This window comes from Primulina eburnea, chromosome 11, assembly GCF_022965805.1.
Source record: "Primulina eburnea isolate SZY01 chromosome 11, ASM2296580v1, whole genome shotgun sequence".
Classification (NCBI taxonomy): Eukaryota; Viridiplantae; Streptophyta; class Magnoliopsida; order Lamiales; family Gesneriaceae; genus Primulina; species Primulina eburnea.
In genome coordinates, this window is record NC_133111.1 from 41,661,649 (window position 1) to 41,687,884 (window position 26,236).

At 30.7% G+C, this 26,236-nt stretch overlaps 3 protein-coding genes across 3 annotated transcripts; 1 reads left to right on the forward strand and 2 right to left on the reverse strand.

Annotated features, from left to right (window-relative positions):
* Window positions 1-4,778: 4,778 nt before the first annotated feature.
* Window positions 4,779-6,391, forward strand: LOC140806185 (phosphoglycerate mutase-like protein 4). The gene is made up of 6 exons (XM_073162693.1): window positions 4,779-4,946; window positions 5,123-5,173; window positions 5,250-5,360; window positions 5,460-5,591; window positions 5,729-5,804; window positions 5,988-6,391. Exons 1-6 carry the CDS (start codon window positions 4,851-4,853, stop codon window positions 6,188-6,190), a joined length of 669 nt encoding a protein of 222 aa, XP_073018794.1. The 5' UTR covers window positions 4,779-4,850; the 3' UTR covers window positions 6,191-6,391.
* Window positions 6,392-11,510: 5,119 nt separating this feature from the next.
* Window positions 11,511-15,435, reverse strand: LOC140805640 (transcription factor HHO2-like). Its single transcript, XM_073161899.1, has 6 exons — window positions 15,222-15,435; window positions 14,460-14,695; window positions 12,889-13,026; window positions 12,280-12,571; window positions 11,831-11,907; window positions 11,511-11,600 (listed from the first exon to the last, which is right to left on the reverse strand). Exons 1-6 carry the CDS (start codon window positions 15,433-15,435, stop codon window positions 11,511-11,513), a joined length of 1,047 nt encoding a protein of 348 aa, XP_073018000.1.
* A 5,012-nt stretch (window positions 15,436-20,447) lies between these two features.
* On the reverse strand, window positions 20,448-25,229 carry LOC140805641 (myb family transcription factor EFM-like). Its single transcript, XM_073161900.1, has 5 exons — window positions 25,016-25,229; window positions 24,596-24,804; window positions 22,788-23,076; window positions 22,530-22,606; window positions 20,448-20,711 (listed from the first exon to the last, which is right to left on the reverse strand). Exons 1-5 carry the CDS (start codon window positions 25,227-25,229, stop codon window positions 20,448-20,450), a joined length of 1,053 nt encoding a protein of 350 aa, XP_073018001.1.
* Window positions 25,230-26,236: the final 1,007 nt, after the last annotated feature.

Here is a 26,236-nt window from a genome sequence, read left to right on the forward strand (position 1 = left end):
AAAAAAATGAAGCATAGTTGCTTACAGTTTATTCTCAGTCAAATGAAACAGAAATTCTTAAGCTGGATATATTTTCCACTCCATTGAATCGAGATATTATATTTAGTTTAGATTAATCTCATTTGGTATAAGCTCAAAACATTTTCCCTTCCGTATATTATATTTTATTATGCGTCAAAAATGGTGACATGGTTTTAATTCACCGGGTCAACAATTTAAGTTGTAGTATCAATGTCTTCATCGTTCTATAGTCATTCAACATTCAGAATTTTACCTGGTTATTAGCTTGCATACATATTTTTTCTCAAGTTATAGTATCGTGCAAGCTAGTGCGACTGAATAATATGTTCTTGTAGGCTGAAGCAGTCATTATGCAAAAAACGGTTAAATCAAATTGCTATAAGATATAAAAATCGTTTCGATTTTTCGTCGTCATGGTTAATTAAATTTAAAAAAAAATTGATAATCTCACATGCACGTCGGTGAGTGATTAGTTGAAATCTAGAGTTGAGATTGATTAGAATAACTCTAGATAAATGCACGAGGTAAAGACTAAAACTTTCAAAAAGGGAATCGGTCTTCTTCATGTATAGAAGAGGCGTACATGGTCAGCAACTGAAGGATTCAACTCTTCTAGGCTTTTTCCCAATGTATTACATTAATCTAGCTAGCTCTTTGGGGGCAAAAAAATATTTTTAAAAATGGCTATATCAAATTCGAAACCGAATTACAATGCATAAATTTTTTTTAAAAAAAATTTATATAATGACCAATATATGCAGGTAATCATATTATATCGCCATATTAAGCTAACATAATTACATATACAAATATGCAAATGGAAAAAATGAAGGAAACAATAAAAAAAATCAATTGTGTAATTTTTTTTTTTTGTGACAGATAACTGACAATCATTACTTTTTGAGGACACATACCAGGTAAATACTAGAGCTTAACCCAAAATCAGGTAAATCGCAGTAGACAAGTCTTGTGCGATCGATAAATTCGACCGTGAGAATGTTGATAGGAGAATCGAAATCGTGATCATTTGACTTCGTTCCCACTTTCCACCACACTTAGACACTCCGTGTGTCACGTCCCGAGCCCGGGTCCGCGCATGCGTGACTGCACAATGGACCCCTACAGCAACTTCATATTCGTTCTCGTTTTACGAAAATGACTAACCCAAGTTGCTATAGAAATTCATTTTAAGCTCATTATAAACTCATTTTAAATCTTTAATTTTTAAGATATGAGACAAGAGTATCACACCGTGAGGTGGTAATCAATGGTGCGTTTATTTATATATAATACGCACGTGGTTTTCTTGGATTTTGCAGGCAATTGACGTATATTTTTTTAAGATGGTCTTATTTCATTTTCCGAATTATGTTATAACAAGTGAATATGAAACTTAACTTGATATGAAGGTGGACTCCAAGTAAGTCTTTGATGTTTGTTGCAATTCTTCCATAATAGCTAAAATCCTCTTCAGCCTGCACTGCCAAAAGAAAATTGGTAACTGCACTATGCGTATTCCCTCTCTAATTGTCGCTAGTTCCGCATAGACTATTGATCGTGGCTTGGCTATCTTCTTCCCAAGGGCAAGCATGATCTGTCCTTTGACATAAAAAGGAAGAAAATTTTTATGGCATCAGATAGAATACAAATCACATGATCTGACCATGAATTCAACAACTTGCAAGCCTTTGACATAAAAAGGAAGAATTTTTTTTTATAGAAAACTATAGTCCGAGAATCTATTTGACATCTCCAAATCAGGCACATACCTTAGATTTTTTGGGCTTGTGAAATTTTGAAAATCAGACGTTTTTTATTCGTGTAAGTCAGACGAGCCATCAGTTTCGTCAAAACTTGACTCAAGCTCGAGTAACTTGCTAGGTTGAGCTTCCGCAATCATAATAGAGCTCAACTCGAGCTCGTTAGTATTATATGAGCGATCACCCACCGTCACCACTTCAACCATTTCTTTCAAAAAATTCTGTTTAGGAAGGTCGATGCTAGTGTGAGTGTATTGCCCTCATGTTAGATCAAAGATGTCTTATTTATTTATTTATTTATTTATTTTGATTCATTAATTTGAAACTATATAACATTGTTCCCTAAAATGCGAGAGGTTCCGGCATCAAGCAAGAATCGGATTTATTTGGACAAATGAGGTCCCTACATGCAAGTGATATGTCTAAATTATTTTCGACCTTTGGATCAATCCGACTGTATTGTTATCATGCTAGTCAATTGGGCTTTCTGGGCAGTTTTGAAATATTTAAGACAATCAGAAGTCTGTTGAACTATTGGGCTTGATATCAGCCCAATCCAATCTACAATTTTCAACCGTAAATAATGAGAACCACATACAAAATCTTGTGAAATATTTAGGGTTGCTTCGATGTTACATGTGGGGGCAGTGTCTCCATATGATTTGGATGGATAAGGTTCACGTACATATGTGATTTTAAAAAAATTAGTGAACATCATGTATGTGTGGCTAAATTTAGGCCATTGATTCTATCATGAGGTAGTACCCTTACATGTAAGATGTAATCAATCAATATTTAGATATTAGATTCTCTGTGACCGACCCCACGCAAAAGTGGACATATATATCATATACGTGTATATGGTGTATAAAGTCAAAAAGTGCTCATTAAAATACTATGATTGTAAAATCTTGCAATGCTTGAAAATCTATTATAAAAATAATAATTTATTAACTCTATTTTTTAAAATCTCGAGCACATGTATTCTCGTGTTTTTAAATCTTGAGCATATACACACTTGTTTATATGTCTTTTAGTATACAACGTTTGAAAATATGTGACATTGATTGATAATTTTTTTAATGAGAGTTATCAGCAATCTCGTGATTTCATTGGAGTAATGTATACAATTTCCCGAATAATGGTACTAAAATAAAAGACATTTGATTACAAAAATAAGACACTTATCTCATATGTATTCCGGTCCAATCTTATACTATTTCATATTCTTTTTATATATTTATTAACTCAATATTGATTTCATCAGCTTTTCAATCCAATGAAAATTGTAATCTTTGTAATATATATATATATATATATATATATATATATATATATATATATATATATATATATATATATATATATATATAATTTTTTATATTATTAAATTTCAGTTTTAATATGGTATAATTGATTTTTTAAAATCTTAATCATTTTTTGATACGATGTTGACGTGAAATTCATTTGTACAGTGATATATCATCAATTATGCAAAAAAAGTCTAAGCTGGAAAATTCCACAAAATGAACAATTTTTAAAAAAAAAAAAAACAAACCAACATTGAAACCAATTGGAATTTTCACTCAAACTTAATGTCGATATGATATTAATCAAATAATAGTTTAAAATCAATATTTTATTTATCATTTCACTGAAAAATAGTTGTAAGCACCAATCAAGCAATGGAGACATAAATTTAATACGTACAAAATTTCAAAGTGTGATTCCGACCCTATTAAAGCGACGTATTAAAAAGAGAATATTTCGGCATGCACCTGCACATGGATGATTAATCAAAATTTCTCCTACAAATTATAACATGTCCAAGGGGTAAAATATGTAATGTACCGAAAACTATATATATCGTATACCATTATTGAAAAATTATGGTATAAAAAATTTATACTGATACCATATCGAAAATTTCTGTATACTGAGTCTTGGTATACGTAAATTTTCAGTAAGTATAACTAGCATATCAATTATACTGAAATTTTACGGTATATCGATATTTCGGTATGGTATTGATATATACCATTTCGTATCTAAAAAAAATCTTACATATATTTTAATTTATTATTTTATTATTTAAAATATTGTATATTTTCTAATTTCTATATGTTGTTTCGACATATAACGAAAATTTCCAAAATTCATACTTATTGCGCCGAAAATGTCAAATCATTATCATATCGTATAGAAACCTTTGGCATATACTTCGATATTTTTTTCCATCCCTAAACATGCTGATCGAAGAAATCGATACATCTTTTCCTACTTTCAGAACGTGTCAATATAATTATTTACTACATTGGTCCACAAAATTGACTCGTTTTTATAAAAGTATATACGTATAAAAAATTAGCACTGGTCCACAGAATTGGACTCCTTTTTATAAATTTATATACGTATAAAAAATTAACATTGGTCCACAAAACAGTTATATTATATAACTGTTCTTTTTTTTTAAAAAAAAAAAACTATACATGCTCAAAAATAAAAATAAAAATAAAAATTATAATACCTACTTTATGTGACTTGGAATAAAATAAAATACTTATTTCTAATTTTGGTGTTATTTTTTGAATAACACATAGACGAGAACAAACAAATTGATCTCTAGCCACCGAGGCATACGCGTTGCGTGTGTCATAAATATATAGAGCTAATATATCATCAATCACTCAGAAAGTATATGATTCCGTAACACAAAAGATCCTTATTACAAAGGTATATGATCATATAAAACATCTGGCTAATTGATACATTTAACCGATTTATGGTTGAGCATTGTTTATAAATAGTAAAAAAAGGAAGAATGTTATTAGGCAAAGGCACATGAATTTCTATAATTATTGGTGTCGATGGGACCTAATATCACATAATTCTGTTGTAATAATTGAGAGGTAGCTGTGGTGGATGGGTGGGGTGGTACCCCACCACCATGCATGTTCCCGCGCCTCTATGGCTTCCGGGGTAATATAAAATCTCCCCTCCATTGCTCATCTTCTCCACCAAAAATTTAAATTCTGCGAGCTACTTTTGTATAGCTATTCATATAATCAAATGGCTTATGATTCGATCAATGATGGTTCCAAATATGCCGAGATTATCGTAATTCGCCACGGAGAAACTGGATGGAATGTGGATGGAAGACTCCAGGTTTTCATGATCGTCATTTTAGTTACTGCATTCATGCATGGTTGTCCCGTGAGATCGATTCATGTTCCAAATACACAGATATGCATAATACCAATATGTGTGTGTGTGTGTGTGTGTGTTTTATATACGTTCTGATGTATAGTATGAAAGCATGATAAAATGTATATTGCGTGTAGGGGCAATTGGATGTGGATTTGAATGAGACTGGGAGACTGCAAGCCTTTCTGGTACTTATAAGAAAATTGCTAATTCTTTTTTTTATGTTCTTGAGGTAATTGTATGTATATGTATGTATTGCTAAAGGTGGCTGAGCGGCTTTCCAAGGAGCCTAAAATCTCTGCTGTATATTCTTCTGACTTGAAAAGAGCTTCCTACACTGCCCAGTTAATAGCCAAAAAATGTGGGGTGCACCAGGTATATCTATATAGCACACAGTCACACACTCTCTCTGAATGATTGTGAATTAGTTAATGGGAGCAGTTGTTTTGACTTTTTATATATAAATAAATAAAGGTAAATAAAGATCCAAAGTTGCGGGAAAGACATGTCGGGGTCCTCCAAGGTGTCATCGCTCGTGAAACAGCCATTTCTCATCCCGAGGCCCACAAAGCTTTTGTCTCTCTCCGAAGAGATCAAGAGATTCCAGTATATACACATATATACATACATTATACATACACTCTCTATATCTATATATAACACACACACACACACACACAAGCATTAAAAAAATAGATATATAAGTTAAGATTATATATTCAAAGTATATAATTATGGTGCAGGGTGGTGGAGAGAGTTTGAATCAACTCTATGAGCGTAGCACATCCGCATTGCAAAGGATTGCAAATAAACACCAAGGTCCATATTCTTAAAATATTAATTCATATAAATAAGTACTTTATACAATTTCAGTATTTCTCTCGTCGAAGTACTGACTTGACATCGGATGTATCGGCGATATCTGATGTCACATAATAACTTAACAAAAAAAGAAGAAGCAAAGTTATAAGTTAATTAATTAAAAAATAATTTCATTTGTAGGTGAAAGGGTGGTTGTGGTGTCTCATGATGTTACCATAAGAGCACTTCATAGGAAGGTTTCTCCACAAGGGAAGCCCATTGGGAAGGTTATAAACACTTCTCTCAATGTTTTTCTCGTGTCCGATAAGGGCGAATGGATCGTTAAAACTTGGGGCGACGTGAACCACCTCTTGAACAATACCGCGGAATTCATCCTCGAATAAGTCCATCGAAACGCAAGTTCTGTTGATCAGTTGTATCCAATATATATGTTTGGATTATTTTTATATGCTTAAGTCGTGAATTGGTATGTTCGAGCCTATATTGGCATCTTCCTTTGATTGTATTTGTTTGGTCTGTATCTTTTTTATTATGTAATATGTCATGAAGTGCTTCTATTCAATAAATAACTAATGTTACATGTCGGTATTGTATTCAATTATAATTATTTATTCTCTTTTTTGGTTCAACTATTATAAATTTATAATAAATATTGGCAATTTTAAAAAATTAGCATACACAATTTAAAAATTTATATGCTATTTTTTTCATGTGATATCACTAAGAAATATATAATATCATTAAAAAAATTGGAGCATAGCACATAAATTATATTCTCCAAAATAGTTTTCATGATTTATAATAATATAGTAAAAACAAGCAAACACCTGGCCCACGTAATATTGTAACTTTATATTATATGTTGTACTTCCCAGCTTCTTGAACGACCCATCACGAAATCTTGGCAAGTATATATAACATATAATTATCGATATATATAATTAATTAACAATAATGCGTCTTCAAGTAAAAAACACTCAAATTCAGGAAATTAATATGTATTGATTTCAAGTTTCAACTGCGGACAAGGGATAATTGAAATGAATACATGTTGTGATGGACTTAATTACAGTCCACCATAATCATTCAAAAATAACAATTTGATATTTGAAATCATTTGACAAGTTGATTTGCCTGAAAGAATTAATGGATTTGAAATCCCTATATCCAAATAGATCAATCCAAATGTATTTTTGTCGTTTGAGAGAAACAATTAAATCATGAACTTCATATCTACGTACTTTTGCATGTTTATACTTTATATAATGTTTCATTTTAATTAGGGTGTATTTCGAATTCAAGTAATAATTGCGTCTTTTGAAATTTATTCTATTTTTTTCTTACAAATGTGTTTATTCTGACTAAGACGTAAATTAGTAAAATATAGATTGGATCTCTATTTCTCCACTTGACTTTTCCTTAGCAATTTCTCCATTTGACTTTTCCCTAGCTGGGAAATTCGTCTTAGCCTCTCGAACACTTATAATATCTAGATTTTTTTTGGATATTTTTTTTTCTTGAGGATTTGGATATTTACATTTATATATATGGTGTACGATTTTCGGAACTAATAGATTAAATATGGTATTTTTGGCTTCGAACGAAACAATTTATGTAAGCCCATTCAATTACAATAGGATCGATTTTGTTGATTATAACTTGGGAAAATGATTTATTCTTAAAATAGGCACAAATGATGATTTTATGTATGTCTCAAACTAAAAAATTTCAACGTTAAATATTTTTTGTAATTACATTCAATTATTCTCCTCAACCTTGAATCTCATATCTCCTTACATTATTGATTGCGTGGGCCATGTATTTATTATGCCACGCATCTAAATTGGAATTATTGGGACTCAATAATTGTGAATACAGACATGTGTTCAATAATTGTGAATATACATACATACACTCACAATTATTGAGTCCCAATAATTTCAATAAATATAATTCTTCATCACTCATTTATATATACTAAGAGTAGGTCTTTTGTGAGACGGTCTCACGGATCTTTATCTGTGAGACGGGTCAACTCTACCGATATTCACAATAAAAAGTAATACTCTTAGCATAAAAAATAATATTTTTTCATTGATGACTCAAATAAGAGATCAGTCTCACAAAATAAGACATGTGGATAAAGATAATGTAATTATATTAAATATGTAATTTGTAGAAATAATAGGTGAATTTTTGTATTTTTAAAGTAGAATAGATATTATTGTTATGAGTAAATTATATAAAAAAAATATTATTTATCTAAATAAATAAGTTTTTTTTAAAAAAAAAACTGATTGGTATCATAAAATCGGACTACTAAAGATCACAACATTGTTCGGAAAAAATTGTAATTTTGTTGGAAAAAAATTTCATATTTCATCAAGTCGTATTAACGTAATTTCAACAAAAGTGGATTAATAGTATGAAATAAGTCGAATTAGTACATTAAATCTTATTTTTAATTAACGCAAAATACAAACCTGTGTTTTTCGATTTTTTTTTATATAAAAAGTAATGAGCTAATATCCTCTCATCTTTTAAATTTGAAATCTACAATGACACGCCATGGAACTTGGAGTAGGTCTCTTATGAGATTGTCTCGCGAATTTTTATCAGTGAGACGCGTCAACTTATCGATATTCACAATAAAAAGTAATACTCTTAGCATAAAACGTAATACTTTTTTATGGATGACCCAAATAAGAGATCAATATCACAAAATACGATCCGTGAAACCGTCTCACACAAGTTTTTTGCTTAGAAAGCCAGAGGATTTTATTTATAGATTTTAAAAATATAAATAAAAATGTAATAATACGAAAAATTAATTTATTAGTTTTGTATAAAAGAATTTAGATTGAAATTTAAAATATAGAATATTTAATCATAGAGGGATTGAAAACAAATGATGCGTTAGAAGTAGCCATCAGTCCACACAAAAAGGATTATTGTAAAGATTTTGAAAGATATTTGCTAAAGATATTTGTGAAAATATATAAATAAAAAAGAAAGATATTTGTGGAAATATATATAAATAAAGAAGAAAGATATTTGTGGAAATATATATATAAAGGAGCTAGTGGTGAGGAATTATATTTATTTATATTGTGCAAAAGAAAAATTCTTTAATATACAATGGAAAACAACGTAAATACACTAATAAATAAAAAACTAAAAAAAAATTAATAAAAAATATTGCAAATTTTAATAAAAATTTTATATAATCATAAAATGTTCGTTAACGTTATAGTGTTACAAATATTGTTGATGAGATTATAAATTGGAATTGATATTTTATTCATATATAATTAATCAATAATTATTACGTAGGTTAATTTATATATAATTTTTTTTCTTTACAAATTCTCACGAAAAAACACATCCATTTATTGTAACGCTTCAGATTCGACAACTGCCCTCACTGTACCAAGACGAGTTTTTTCAGCGTGCTTATGTCCACACTCACATGGTGCACCCTAGTAAACTTCTCAGAGGGTCACCAATCTCAGAATTGGCTCAAGTCAAGCACGCTTAACTTTGGAGTTCTTATGTAATGAGCTACCGAAAAGAAGATGCACCTTCTTGATATAAGTGCAGAGTCTCATACCTGAACAGTTTCGAAATCGCTCTCCTTCCTGTGTAAGATCGGTTCATTCATGTTCCCTCCGCTTAGAAGTCTGCCAGGAGCCCCCCATTGTCTGTGCAACCTCATAGCACCGGCGACCACCCCCGTCCTCTTCGACCCAAGGCCTCACATTTATTTCTACAAATAAAGGATTTGATTCAATTTTCTTTGAACCAATTTCTATTAAGCTTCATTTAAATTGGATTATTTCATTTCAAATCATGAATTTCTAATGAGTCAAGATAGTAAAAAATTCGAAATCTATCATTGTAATAAAACCTCACGGTGTGTTCTGAGATGTGAAGTGACAACTGAGGGATGCCGTAAATGGAATTTTTAAATAAAATATGTTTTCAGGTGCGACACACGTCCGACTTTTTAGTTAGTTTTCGAGTGACTTTTTAGCTAGTAATATAAAATAACACAATCCAAATTACTTTAAATTATTCCAAGTCGTGAAACAACACATCATACATAATTCTCAAACTTTGCATCGGCAGAATTCCTAGGTGAGATCACCAATGGGGAATTTCTCACCCTCTTCTCTTAATTCCCACGCTTGAACCAGCGTTATGAGGTCCCAAATTATGCAACCACTGGCATCGGTGCATCACAATGTTGGTTGTCCCGTGTCGGACGCGAGTAACTCAGTTGTCGTGCCTAAGATGGAAGATATTATGTCATTGCAACCACTGGCATCGGCGCACCACCATGATGGTTGTCTCGTGTCGGCCACGACTAACTCAGTTGTCGTGCCGAAGATTGAGGCTTTCGAATGTGAAGCCTGTATTTCGGAAATATTTTGTCAATGCAATTCTGTTACGACCAGCAAGCGAATTGATCTCGTAGAATAAAATATATACACATATAGTGACCAATATTAATAAAATTTATCACAAAAGGGACAAGTGATATATTCCATGGTACATTATTCTAATTTATTGATCTAATAATATTTGTTTAATGAATTTGACAAGAACTTGTGTGAGACGGTCTCATAGATCGTATTTTGTGAGACAGATCTCTTATTTGGGTCATCCATTAAAAAATATTACATTTTATTGTAAATATCGGTAATGTTGACATGCCTGACAGATAAAGATTCGTGAGACCGTCTCACAAGAGACCTACTCTTAAAATTTTCAATATTTTTTATTAAAAAAACGTTTGTTATATTATTATTTAGGGAAAATATATTTTTATGTATGACGTGTTGGTTTCAAGACTTGAAATAATTCAAAGTACTTGAGATTATGTTATTTTATATTACTAACGAGTTCCGCACATAAGACATGCATGTTTATATGAAAGATTTAACATGAAATTATTTCAAATATTTCAAACAAATCTTTCAAGTTAAATCTTCCAAACAAATATATTAAATTGTTTGTTTAATTTCTGAATCTATAGATATAAAATCCTTTATCCATCATTCTTAGTTTTTTTTTATGATAATGATTGATTTCAAATCTTTACTATACGGACTCATTTGAATTTAATGATTTGAAATAACTCAAATCATCCAATCAAAAGGAAACCTAATTGGTTCAAAGAGAATTTAATCATATCAAACTTTATTTGTGGAAATGCACTTGAGTTTTTTGTGAATATATTTGTAAAACGTGTCAATGTCACGTAGAAAAAAGACTAAAATTGAAAAAAAAATAACGGACCAATCATATAGCCAGAGCGAAAGGAGAAAGATTCAGAAGAGGAGGGCAGATGCAAGCTGGTTGTTGATCCTTCCTTGAAAGGATCATCATCTTGTATGGTTCGTGTTTACCTGAGATCTATTGTTCCTCTTTCTTGCAGCAGATTTTTATTACACACACATGCAGATACATAAAAAAAGTTCATAAAGATAAAGCACAAAATTAGGGCAACATGTAACAACCATAATAGCATGCACAGCTAGCAACGTCTGAAATTTAATTATTATGATGTAATATAGCATAAAGTTATTATTACTACTGTAAATTATTATAGTCTTCAAACCAAAACATCATACATAAATACTTCAAACAAGAAAATATCCGATTAAAAAGAAATCCTCTCTTGCGGTGGCTAGAGATCACCTATGCACGTTCCCCATTGTCTCGTATCGGCCACGAGTAACTCGGTTGTCGTGCTGTTGATGGAAGCTTTCGGATGTAAACCCTGTACTTCTGAAAACAAAAAAATATAATATTTTCTCACAATACTGGTATGACCAGCAAAACGAATTGATCTCATAGAATCAAATATATATACAGTGATCAATATAGACAAAATTTATCAGAAAATAAAACTAGGGACATATAGTTTTACAAAAAAAAAAAAAATTTAGCGGGAACATACGATATTTCTCGGTACATTATTCTAATTTCTTGATTCTAATAATACTTTTTAGGGTTACCTGCAAATGACTTTTGACTTCATCATTGGTTAGTCCTTTAACATTCATCATTTCCCTAACTTGCTTTGGAGTTGCAGCTGTAAAATGAACAAATAAATTACTAAACTGTATATACCTAGCTATTTGTTTTCTAAATTAAAGTTAGAAAAAAGGAAAGGGATCATGATATATAGAGTAACCACCATCATAAATAAGTATTCTGAAAAAATTCCAAAGGTCAAGAACCCTTTTAATTTATTAAAAATAGATATATAGTTTCCCTTCTCAAAAAATAATATTCTTTATTAATAACGAAATTTGTTTACCATGAAGATGAATAAATTAGCTTCAATACCACCAGCAAACTTTTACTTAAAAATATATTTATCATTAGAAAACCCTAATTATATTTCAAATAAAAAACTATCATAATAAATAAATAAATTAGTATAAAGGATTATTTTTCTTACACTCGACTCCTCCAAGCTGTTGCAGTGAATCAACAAACTGCTTATGCAACTCAGGAGACCAACAACGTCTTTTTTTCTTCTGCGTTGGCTCTTCTGTGTATGGTTTCCGCTGTTTTGGATGCTTCCTTTTCACATTTAAATCGATTGGTGCTACCTCAAACTCAGCAGCCGAGGATGAAACTGCAGGAACGACTCCTTTGTTTTCCATGGTGGGATTTTTATATGGCATAAACGCCCCGGCCTTGTGATTGAAATTTCCTCCACTTCCACTAGCTTGAAATCCTTCATAATTCTGTAAAAATAAGAGAAAATTAGCAAATTAGTGGACTAATATAGTGGATTGACATATAACATGAACAAAAATGAAAAAAATGCAAGTTACAAGACCAAACATATAATTTTCATGTTAAATAAATTTGAGTTGTACAGTTACCAACTATAGTTATTCATAAAGCAGTGAGCACTTAATACTATATCGATATCATAATCAAAATCATGGGAATATTTCATCCTGCCCCTGCAGGCAGTGGGCCAGAATTTTTCTGCCCCTGTGTATGGTTTCCGCTGTTTTGGATGCTTCCTTTTCACATTTAAATCGATTGGTGCTACCTCAAACTCAGCAGCCGAGGATGAAACTGCAGGAACGACTCCTTTGTTTTCCATGGTGGGATTTTTATATGGCATAAACGCCCCGGCCTTGTGATTGAAATTTCCTCCACTTCCACTAGCTTGAAATCCTTCATAATTCTGTAAAAATAAGAGAAAATTAGCAAATTAGTGGACTAATATAGTGGATTGACATATAACATGAACAAAAATGAAAAAAATGCAAGTTACAAGACCAAACATATAATTTTCATGTTAAATAAATTTGAGTTGTACAGTTACCAACTATAGTTATTCATAAAGCAGTGAGCACTTAATACTATATCGATATCATAATCAAAATCATGGGAATATTTCATCCTGCCCCTGCAGGCAGTGGGCCAGAATTTTTCTGGCCCTTATATATATATATTTTTTAAAAATTCCCCCCCCCCCCCCATGAAAGAATCTTGGCCGTTGATTGGGTGTGGGGGCTCTTTCCAAAATCATGGTAATGAATTATTAATTAGTGTAATTATTGGGAAGATGATTAATGGTATGATAATAAATACTCCTAACTAGAAATAGAATGAAATCATGCTTGAAATAGCAATTGATTAAGCGACGAGCGTTCGAATACATAGTTTATAATTTTAAGATTTTGTTCATTATTATTAAAGAAAAAATTTAAGATTTGGTGAATACGATATTTTCAATATCCAATTTATTATTAATTAAAATTGTCGAATCCATTACGCGAGGAGCATATGCGCGTTATATTTAATTTGTGTTGTCACCATAAAATGTGTAGGATTTGTTGTCATTTCTAGGGCCGGCAAAAAAATTGAAAATCCCGATCTATCTTGATTATTCCTGAATCCCAACTTTTTTCCATCCTGAAAAAATCCCGACCCACATTTTTCTTCACCCAGTTTTCGGGATTTTTTCCATCCCGATCAATCTCGAGAGAGGGGTTGAGAAACCGATATCCACCTAATGGGATTCTCGAACTGACTCGATTATTTTAATATTTTTTAAAAAAATATAATAATATTATTAATACATTGAGTTGAAAGATTGTAATTTTAAATAAAAAAAAATATTAGATCGAAGTTCAAATAGAAATTGGCAACGTGTTTAAAATATGTTAGCACATAAATGACGATTTTAAGGCTTAAATTAAATTATTAACTAATTCATCCAAATAAAAAATAATAATCACATAAACAAATACTATAATTAAAATTAAATTAATGTACAAAATAAAAATAGAATTTATCATCATTTTCTCCACTTCAGCCTAAACTTAGAAAAGTGAAGGAACACATCGTTGTTCAATCTCTATTTATCATAATATCATCTCCATGTCCTGTAAGGTACTGAATTTACGGGATATCATCTCCCTACCCGAAGAGATCCCAAACTTTCGGGCTTCCGAATATTTGGGTCCCGGTGTTTTTGATTAGGTATCAGGAGAAAAAAAAATTAAATTCTTATTTTTTTATGTTCTACTTAGGGGGAAAAACCTTATTTTCGTTACGGTTTTTGATACGTATACCATCCCACTTCTCCTACAAGTAATAAAATAAACTTACTGATTTATGGTGCAAAAGAGAGTCTTGATTTTTGGGGCCAAAATTATTGTCATACTGAATAGGAGTGTTCCATAGCTGAACTGAACCCATCCTTTCCATTTTGTCGTTGATGTCCTTCGATTCTTTTGCCCCCAAACACCCTTCAAAGCAACTCTTCAGTGGCATTAATTCCTCAAAAACTGGATTTGTTTCCCTTTTCTTCCACTTTTGTATCTCTTGCTTCATTATCTGAATTGCTGCGAATCACCAATAATTTAACAAAAAAAATTAATAAAAAGTTTTGCTTTTGTTTAATAGTTTATGTTGGTCCGCGAAGTTGTTCAAGTTTAGGTTATGGTCCACTACATTTTCAATATTTTGCTTTTTGTAAACTAACATTTAATACTCGTCTATTTTAATCAAATTGTTATTGTGAAATTGGAAAATGCTGACGTAACACCGGAAAATACTGACATGATATCGAAAAATGCTGACGTTACATGGAAAATTGTTGACTTTGCAGATGTAAAGTTAGCAATTTGATCAAAATTACAAAAAATTAGAAGTTAGTGTATCAAAACCAAACTTTTAAAACATAATGAACCAAAATTCAAAATTGAATAAGTTAACTGTCTAAAAAAATCAATTTTCTCGAATTAAATGAAAAAATTCATTTAGTTCTTTTTTTCAAAAACCCGATTCATAGAATTCTATACATATATATACATATATATATATATATATATGTATGTATGTATAAATATATATGTATATATGTCGCACCGTCTTGTAAGAAGTGAATGCTGTAAGGAAGTGGACGCATAAAGGTGCAACTTCGCCTCATTTCTTCCTCCAATGCTTGGACATGAAATTCCAGGATCATTATTTTCCTTGAAATATCATTGTTCATTGAAACATCTACGAGGATTTGTGCTATGGTTTTCGGGACATAAACCGATCCCAACTCTTCATAATGTTCTTTATAAATTCCGGCCATTTTTAATCCAAAAAACGAATATATATGGGATACAAATCTTGTGTGTATACTCTTCTCTTTCTAATGTTTTTTCTCTTGTGCTTTATGTGCATGGAGGTTGTGGGGTTTCTCCCATTTATATAGATGGTGTGAAATGTAAATCAGGGGCAAGAAGGGAAAAAGAATTTGGGATTCTTAGAATCAAAAGATTCCTTCGGTTTTGTGTCTTATGTTTCACATTTTGGTTGGACTTTTTACTTGGAATTTTAATTTGTTAATAATACTTTCTTTTAATTCTTCATAATAAATTTTTTCAAGTATATAAAAAGAGTTTGTGATTAAAATTAAGACACATCAAAATTCAAATACTTGTTAGAAAACTCTTTTTGAAATAATAAAAATTTATATTCCCAAATAATATTTCAATTCAAATTTGCAAAAATATGTCATATATGGAATTCATTTATTTGGTGGTTTTGTCTATTTTGCCCCTAGTTTGCAAGATTAGTATAACCTCTGTTTGGATTAAAGCAAATCAATCTCACAAAATATTTAGATTTCAACATTTCAAAGAGGAAAACTTAATTAGGGATTATGCTCATTTGATACTCACTTTGTTGAATGGGATTATAACATTTATTCTTGGATTTCAACATTTTCATTATCATTCATGACATATTGAGGAAAAATTAAGGGATAGAATCAGATTTTTTTCATTCTTCGAAGTCTCGTTCGTCAAAATAAATTGCGGATACGTTAAAAAAAACAAGGTATACAGCAATAAAACGAAATTTTAACCAAAATAAGAATTCGGAAAGAGAAATAATAACAAATAATCGAGTTTCATATAATACTCTACTACAATTATTTCATTGTGCTAGTTGAATATTTATTATATGTCTCATAACTCTAACTATATTCCATGAGGCTTTTAGGTTATTGTATAATGAAGTTTGTTCTTACTAATTTATAAGTATAAAAAATGACGACTCTCAAAATTCTTACAAATATAATACTTATTACATGCATCTAACTCTTGCGCCCCAAATAGGGGTCTGCCCCTGATATGTGTAGAAAACTTAATTTATAATGGGATTCAGATGTAGATCTGCGTAGATTCAAGAACTCTATTATGTATTTCTTCGATATATATATACAGTTTTGTTATGATATTCAGTGTTCACTAACCGTGCTCACCTGTGTACCCACTAATGAGGTGACACTCGCATATAATTTTGATATGATTCATTATATCTGATATGTGAGTGTTTCCCGCACGTGATCAAAGTTGAAGGGCAACATCTATATCTATATATATATATATATATATAGGAGAAAACATAATTTTAGATGAATGCTTTCGAACGTAAAGCATGTATTTCTGGAAAAAAAAGTATATTTAGGAGAAAACATAATTTTAGATCGATGTACAAGTTAGTCTGTTTTGAATTTTACTAATATAACTCATCAATATATGATTGATCTAGTAATTTGGATTTTTTTTTGTTTTGGTCTTTTTTTTTACCATAAACAAATAAACCATTGAATATTATTTATTTAGCATTGACGGTCTTTCACATAACATCTGCATGTAGCAAGAATAAACCTATACTACCCACATTAAAATAATTTAAATAAAAATAAGACAGAAGACAGCCAAAAATTTCAAAATGAGAGGAAAAAACTTGTTGTTACTTTTAATTTTTGCTTAAAAATATTTTAACATATTTAATATGTGTTTTATTTTCGTCATATATACGAGACATGTAAGAGAACAATATTAATTTCAAATAAATAATATTCGGTATATTTAATGGCTATAGATGAAAAAAATCAAAGTTACATTACTAATTAAAACTCAAAAAATCGACTAAAATTGTTGTTTTTCCTATATTTAATATATTTATCAATGCAATACTGATACGACAAGAAAACAATTGATCTCACAGATCAAATATATACACGTATAGTGACCAGTATTAATAAATTAAAAAAAATAAAAAACTAAGGGCATATGGATACATTAATTATTTAATTTCTTGATGATACTAATATTTTTTTAATGCAAGAAAAACTCATGAAACCAGTTTCGTGAATCTCACCATCAACATTTGTTACACAAAACGTTAATGAACATTTGAAACATTTTACAAATTTTCTTATTAAAATTTCGAATATTTTTTTTTTATCAAAAAACCGTATGAGATATTTTATTTAGGGAGAATAAATTTTTATGTATCAGGTGTTGGTTTCAAGCTAAGACGGGAATAATTTATTTTATATAATTACTAGCAAGTCGCAGTACTGCACGTAAAGACTTACTAGCAAGTCACACGTGTATGGCACAAACATGCTTTATATGGAAACTATAAGGTTGCATTGGATTGAGATATTAAACATGAAAGGATTTCAAATCTTTCAAACAAATCCACTTAAATTATTTTGTTTAAATTTCTCTATCTTTAGATAGAAATCCTTTAGCCATTATTCTTACTTAGTATTTGTAAACTTAGTATTTGTAAACACCAATACGACGTAGATCAGAACCACTAAAACTGAAAAAAAAAAAAACAAACGGGCCAATCATATAGCCGGAGCCACTGGAAGAGAATGACAGAAGAGGAGGGCAGAAAGTTGATTGTGGATCCAGCTTCCTTCATAGAATCATCTTGAATGGTCCGTGTTTATCTTCGATATGGTGTTCTTGCAGAAGGTTTTTAAATCGCACCGAGGCCGATATATATAGCGCACACATCGGTCAACTATTTTTTTTTTAAGAAAATAATCTCCTCGAATATATATATATATATATATATATATATATATATATATATATATATATATATATATATATATATATTTCAAATACACTTTAGGTGATCTTTTTCTCAAAAAAAATAATTGACTAGGTTTATTTTACAAATTTCCTCCATGCAGATACATACAATATATCATGAAACAATTCATGGTATGATGGTACTGTAAATTATTGAAGTCTTCAAACCAAAACATCAGACATAAATACTTCAGATATTCAGGCATAAAATACTTGCAGATACATACAATATATCTCGATTCTAAAAATATTCTTTAGGGTTACCTGCAAATGGCTGTTGACTTCATCATTTGTTACGCTTTCAACATTCATCATTTCCCTGAAAGAATTTGGTAAGTAAAAATTTCAATTTACATATGGAGAAACCACAATCATATATAAATATTCTGAAAAATAAGTTGTTTGATATCTAATCAAAAATCTATCATATAGATATTCTGTTCAAACTAATGAATATCTCATTTCATTACTTTGAACGGGTTAAAACCCAAATGTGCGACTAAGTCGAACATCTCCCACTTGCACATAACGGCGCTAATAAAAAAACATGTTTCTCCCATAATATCAATCATCATTCGATTCATACTAGGTTAATTAATGTGTCGTGCGACGGTTGTGAGGCACAAAAAGAAAGTCCGTGCGACTGTCGTGCACCCAACATAAATAATATTAACACAACCATTCAGAATAATATAAAACAGTCCATTGTACTATAAATTATTGGAGTCTTGAAACAAACTCGTGATCAGCATCAATAATTCAGAAAATGGAAAGGTTCAGCAGAAAACTGCTCGTGCAACTCCGGAGACCAGCAGCGTCTCTGCTTCTTCGCCGGCTGTGGGTACGGTTCCTGTAGTTGTGGATTCTCCCATGTTACATTCAAATCAATCAGTTCCACGGTTCCACCTCAGACTGATCATCAGCAGCTGAGGAAGAAACCGGATCAACCCCTTTGTTTAGATGCCTCTCCCTTGTGCTTAAATTCCCCTCCACTGCCATTGGATTGATCTCCTTGACAACTCTACAAAAAAAAAAATAACAGGTTGGTATATGGAATCATAAGTACATATAACTGGATCGAAACTCTCGAAATCATTAAAAAAATGATCAGATAATTATTTAAAGTAAAACTTAATAACAATATTTCTAATTAGATATGAAATTTTAATTGGATGTCGATAATTTGCTGTCATATGGTCGCTTCAATGTTCTGAGCTGGCAGAAAAAAATTCGAAAAATTGCCCCCTTAAATTGGCATAGATAGGATTAATAATAATTTGTCCCCACTTTTCACTTTTATTTAAAAGGAAATTTTAAAAACAATTTAGGTAGATTTGTTTGAAAGATCTGAAATCTTTTAATGTTAAATTTCTCGATTGATGTCACCTTCTAGTTTCCACATATAGCATGTTTTCATGTGCGACACACGTGCGATTTATTAATAAGTTTCCATATAAAGCATGTCTTCACATGCGACACTCATTCGATTGATAATAACATGATCACTATCTTAAATTATTCCGATCTTGAAACCAAGACATCATACATAAATAATCACGCAGGAAAAAGTCCAATAAAATAAAATAAGACCTCTCTCGCGGTGGCTAGGCATGACAATTAAAATCATATGTGGAAAAAGTAAAATTCTTTAAAGATATAATGGAAAAATTTTAATATAATAATAAATAAATAAATATAACAATTTTTTTAAAATTAATAAAAAAAATATCACGAGACTATTATATTATTTATTCATTAAATTAAACCATTAATTAATTATTTGTATTTCTTAAAAATAAATAAATATTAAAATAAAATAAAGAATTAGACATCTATTTATAAATTTAATAATATAATGATAATTAAATTTGGGTGATTGGATGTTTAAGAAGAAATTATTCCGTTGCATTAATTATTCAAATTAAATAATTTTCAAATTTATTATAAAATTACCTTCCATGCATATATATTAATTATACATATGCAAATTAAAGATGAAAAAGACTTGCAATGGTATTCATTCAGTAAATGGTAATCATAATGAGAATTTCTCTCTAAACTCTATCTTGTTCTTATATTCTTGAGGAGCTAGCTAGCTACCTCGAATATGCTCCCTATCAGTTTTCCATTAATCTGAAGAACTGAATCCTGAACCTAAAAATGCACCGTGGACCGAATTCCTAGGTGATCGAAGAACCTATGGACCTTTTCCATGATCCTTTCCAAATCGCACATTCTTGCTCGGATCCTCAGATTTCTCTTCATCTGCTCTTTCCACACTTAGACCAGCATTGTTCCAACCAGTCGGAACCGATCCTCCAGCCACATGCAAATTAGGGCTTTGTGAGTTGTTGGAGTTTGCAACCACCGGCACCAGTACCACACCACCACGTTGGTTGTTTCGTGCCAGCCACGAGTGACTCAGTGAAGATTTAAGCTTTCGAAAGTGAAGCCTGTATTTCTGAACAAACAAAGAAATTTTATGACCAGAAAACGAATTGATCATATAGGATCAAAAGATATGCAAGAAACATTAGGGACCAATAATAAATAAATTTATAAAAAAATAAACTATGAATATATGAAATTTTTATAGTAAATTATTCTATTTCCTTCATTCCAATAGTATTTTTAAGGATACCTGCAAATGGCTTTTGACTTCATCATTGGTTATGACTTTAACATTCATCAGTTCCTAATCTGCTTATGTGAGAACCTAGATTTTTGGACGTGTAATTATTTGTTTAAATATAAACATGTATAAGAATTTCTTTCGAGTATTATTGTAAAAATAATAAATTCGAAAATATTAAATAATACACGGTATTTGAAATTCCAAGCCAATAAATACATGGAATTCGAAATTCAGTTCAGGATACGCGATAAATTAAGGCTGGATATCCATCTAATTAGAAGGAAATATTACATACAAGACAGTTTTTCTCAACAAAGAAGTATCTTAATATTTATGAAAGGATTATCTCGAAATTATGGAAGTAGTATCTCCGAATTAGGGAGGGATATCAATCGAATTATTGTAAGATTTTTACCACTCTTCTATAAATAAGAAAAGCTTTCATTCAAAATTTACACCTGCTTAGAGTTGAACGGTCATACTCTGAATAGTTCTTTGATAGAGTGTTGGGTTAGAAACTGATTCTCACTCCTCCGTGTTCAAAAGTTAATTCGATAAAAAATATGTTAGGCAAATCGAGGTTCCCTTTTCGGATTATTCCACTTTATATATTCAAGCTTAAAGTAGCAGCATCAAACCCTTGATCTACGTGTATAAAATTTTTGTTCTTATCCAATATGAAGGATTATTCAGATGCATAATTAGATTGATAAAACAGTACTAATGGAACATAATTATAAACAAATCTATTCATTACGGTAAATTCTATGCTATATCGGGGTGATCTACACCCAGTGCAGTTGCCATAGTAATATGGGCTAGAATGGACTAAAATGAACAGGATAACCATATTCCTGATGTTAAAAGGAACTTAAATTTCATGTTATATTTTTTTAGAAAAATGGATAATCAGTTCTTGTCTGTTGAAAAATAAGCCACGTAACAGGATATATGCAGGCGAACAACGAAATAATTTTAACCGTGTAGTAGATTGCAGCCTCGCGGTACTACTAAAAATAAAGGTGACAAACTAAGGACCTAAACAAAAAGAAGATTTGATTTACTTCGCTTGAAGTAAATGTACAGATCCTGAAAGATGATATTACATGAAAATGTGGAGCAGAAGTCATATATTCTATCAAAGCATGACTAGTGACTACAAACTGTGTCGATTTTTTCTCTGTTATTCAAGTCTTTTCTAATTCCAGAAGAAATATTGAATGGCAATTGGCAATTAGAATGGTTCAGATCAAAACTACATGCAACCCCTCGAAACCGATCCTCCAGCTCTATATATGCATATTAGGGCTTTGTGAGTTGCCGGAGTTTGCAACCACTGGCACCAGTGCCGCACCACCACGTTGGTTGTCTCGTACCAGCCACGAGTGACTCAGTTGTTGGGCCAAAGATGGAAGCTTTCGATGGTGAAGCCTATATTTCTGGAAAAGAAGAAATGTAAAACGTTGTCACATATATATATATATATGACCAGAAAATAATTGATCTTATAGATTCAAATATATGCACGAAGCCAATGATAATAAAATTTATAAAAAATAAAATAAAATATGGATATATATATATATAACTTTTATGGTGAATTATTCGAATTCCTTCAATCTAATAATAGTTTTTTAGGGTTACCTGCAAATGGCTTTTGACTTCATCATTGGTTAGGCCTTCAACATTCATCATTACCCTAATCTGCTTCGGTGTTGCCGCTGTAAAATGAACAAATAAATGATTTCAAGTCAATATACCTATTTCGTTTTTAAATCAATCTTCAATATCTTTGCAAATGAAGAAACTAACTTGAAAGAAATATGAAAAAGCAAAATTAAAATTTTCAAACTACAAACGAAATGACATGATAAATAAATTAGAAGGATTATGTCTCCATACAATCTACTCCTCCAAGCTGTTGTAGTGCATTAACAAACTGATCGTGCAAGTCCGGAGACCAGCAGCGTCTCTGCTTCTTCGGCGCCGGCTGTGGGTACGGTTCCTGTAGTTGTGGATTCTTCCCTGTTACATTCAAATCAATCAGTTCCACCTCAGACTGATCAGCAGCTGAGGAAGAAACTAGATCAACCCCTTTGTTTTTCAGTGTAGATTTCTTAAAAGGCATAGATGCCTCTGCCTTGTGCTTAAACTTCCCCCCACTGCCACTTGCTTGATCTCCTTGAAAACTCTGCAAAAAAAAATTACAGGTAGGTATTTAAGGGATCATATGTACATATAACTAGACAGAAACTCTCGAAAACGAAATCATGATTAAAAAAAAAAACTTGATCTTATAATTATTTAAAGTAAAACTTAATGACAATATTTCCAATTAAATATGAAATTTTAATTGGATGTGTAATGTAAAAGAATGTCAAAATTGGATCATATAAAATGTAAAGTCGAAATATATCGCTTGGACGTACGGTCAAATTGTTTAAAAGATTTAAATGACATAGTTACTTTTATTTATAGTTATTCTCAATCCCACAATTAATATAAAAATCCAAATCACAAGTTCAATTATAATGAGCCATAAATGGGTGTAATTATTGGAAACACATTTTTGGAGAGTAGTAATAAATACATAAACATCACGCCTAATTATTTTAGGGATTAAAATATTTGAGTAAACTTTGATTACAAACCATTGCAAAACAAAAAGGTTTCGGATTTAGTTTATATTTTTTTCTCGAAACAATCGATTTTTATGATTTGGTGAGTAGGACTAGGGGTGGGAAAAAATATCGAATTTTCAGTATATCGAGATTATCGTACCGAAAAAATGCCGAATTTACCGAATTTTCGGTATACTGAAGATTTTGGTACGGTACGGTAAGAATTCTGAATTTTCGATACGATAACGGTATGTAATTTGAAAATTTCGGTATATACGAAATACCGAAAAAATATAATTTTTTTAAGATATATAATATTTTAAAAAAATAAACTCGTAAAATCGGTATGTAATTTGAAAATTTCGGTATATACGATATACCGAAAAAATATAATTTTTTTTAAGATATATAATATTTTAAAAAAATAAACTCGTAAAATTTTAACCAAAAATTTCGGTAAGATATCGGTATGCTAGTTATATTTATCGAAATTTTCGGTACGATATCAGTATGAATTTTCTTATACCGAAATTTTCGGTACGATATATGGTATAGGATTTCGATACGGTACGGTACTGTACACTAACCATAAGTAGGACGGATGAATATCCAATTATTCATCAATTTATTCAAAAAAAAAAAAAAATTATCGAGTTATTGTGGGTACCAGAAGTGTGTAGCATTTGTTGTCATTTCAAATCTTACCAAAAAAATAAATTTTATATTTGATGTTTAAAAAAAAAATAGCCAAATTCATTCTCTAAATTCGTCTGTTTTGGGACTTGATCATCTTTTAAATATTCAAAATTAAGTCTTGGTCTTGTAATTTAGTTTTTCTTTTTATTCTTATTTAGTCGAAGTTAGCACTCCCAACATGATAATGGAATCAAAAGAAAAAAGAGGAACATGCTTACAGGACTAATATCAAATTTTACTAATTTGACGACTAATTAACCCCAAAATTGGTCAACATAGAGTACCATTATTGTATTTTTATCTATCTAAAAATATAAATTTATTTTAAAAATTCATGAAATTAATGGATTGAATCATTCATATTGTGTACTGGAAATAATGAAACAAACTCACAGATTTTTGGTGCAAAACATTGTCACACTGAACAGGAGCGGTCCAGAGCTGAAATGTACTCATCCATTCCTTCTTCTCCCCAACATCATTCGACTCCTTTAACCCTGAAGATCCTTCCATGCCAGTTTTCAGTGGCATGAATTCTTCTACAATCGGGCATGTTTCATTTTTATTCCACCTCAGTATCTCCTGTTTTATTATCTCACTTGCTGCAAATCACCATTCAAAAAGCTTAATAAATATAACCAAATTCATTAATAAATATAACCAAATTATATTTCAGAAAAGCTTAATAACCACACAAAATCATTAATAAATATAACCAAATTCATAGGATTTTTATATTGCAAAGCAAAAAAAAATAAAAAAGATCATGGACACTAGAAGGCAACCGAGGGCACTAAATTTTTGTAAACTGACCATCTTCTAAGAAGTGTATACAATGAGGAAGCTGACGCTTGAAGCTGTCAATACGCCTTATTTCTTCCTCCAATGCTTGCACATGAAATTCTAGGATCTTTACTTTCCTCGAAACATCATCGATTGTTGAAACGTCTATGAGAATCTGTGCTATGCTTTTCGGAACATAAATCCATCCCAGCTCTTCATTAAATTCTTTGTAAATCTTAGCCATTTTTAATCTTAAAAAACAAAGGATTTATATGTTGACAAAATCTTTATGTTTCTGTATGTACTCTCTTTCTAATGGTTTTTCTGGTGCTTTGTGTGCATGGAGAGTTTGGGGTTTCTCCCATTTATATAGATGTGTGGAGCAAGTAGGGTGTAAAGTGTTAAATGTAAATTAGGGGCAAAAAAGGAAAAAGAATTTGGGATTCTTAGAATCAAAAGATTCCTTAGGTTTTGTGTTGTGAGTTTCATATTCTGGTGGCCGCATAAATTGGTGAAATTTTTGTAATGGGATATGAAATTTAAATGATTTTTCTCCATTTTGAAGGATTTTCTTGATTAGATTTTTAAATTATTTAAAATATTTTTTTATGATATAAAAAACAGTTGTAAATTGTATGGAAACAGTTTCTAAAATAATATAAATGTATATTTCCAAATAGTATTTTCACTTCAAATTTGAGACACACACATATATATGGCAAAAACTTGTGTGAGACGGTCTCACGGTCGTATTTTGTGAGACGGATCTCTTATTTAGGTCATCCATGAAAATGTATTATTTTTATTGTGAATATCTGTATGATTGACCCGGCTCACAGATAAAAATTCGTGAGAGCGTATCACAAGAGACATACTATATATATGGAATTCGTTTATGTACAAAACATTGCGGAATGAAATATTATCATGATGAAAAAGTTTGAAATTTCATGAGTAATCTGATTCGATAAGCGTTGAATATTATTTAATGTGTTTGTCTATTTTGCCCCTGATTCGCAGGATTGGTATAATCTTTGTTTGGATTAAAGGGAAGAGATTCCATGTAATTTCGAGATTCACCTCTAACCAATTACTACTTTATATGTAATCAATTTCCCAAGATAATCACTATAGGCCATTCAAAGAAGAAAACTTTATTAGGGATTATGCTCGTTTTATCCTCACTTTGTTGAATGGGATTATAGCATTTATTCTTGGATTTCAATATTTTCATTCTCATTCATGATTGAT

Coding starts and splice junctions, on each gene's coding strand:
- LOC140806185 (XM_073162693.1), top strand. CDS start 4,851: ATGGCTTATGATTCGATCAATGATGGTTCCAAATATGCCGAGATTATC. Junction 4,947..5,122: donor ATGTGGATGGAAGACTCCAG/GTTTTCATGATC, acceptor TATTGCGTGTAG/GGGCAATTGGATGTGGATTT. Junction 5,592..5,728: donor GAAGAGATCAAGAGATTCCA/GTATATACACAT, acceptor ATTATGGTGCAG/GGTGGTGGAGAGAGTTTGAA.
- LOC140805640 (XM_073161899.1), bottom strand. CDS start 15,435: ATGGCCGGAATTTATAAAGAACATTATGAAGAGTTGGGATCGGTTTAT. Junction 14,696..15,221: donor CATTCACTTCTTACAAGACG/GTGCGACATATA, acceptor GGTGATTCGCAG/CAATTCAGATAATGAAGCAA. Junction 11,908..12,279: donor ACAGCTTGGAGGAGTCGAGT/GTAAGAAAAATA, acceptor TTCATTTTACAG/CTGCAACTCCAAAGCAAGTT.
- LOC140805641 (XM_073161900.1), bottom strand. CDS start 25,229: ATGGCTAAGATTTACAAAGAATTTAATGAAGAGCTGGGATGGATTTAT. Junction 24,805..25,015: donor TATACACTTCTTAGAAGATG/GTCAGTTTACAA, acceptor GGTGATTTGCAG/CAAGTGAGATAATAAAACAG. Junction 20,712..22,529: donor AAGTCAAAAGCCATTTGCAG/GTAACCCTAAAA, acceptor TTGTTTGTTCAG/AAATACAGGCTTCACTTTCG.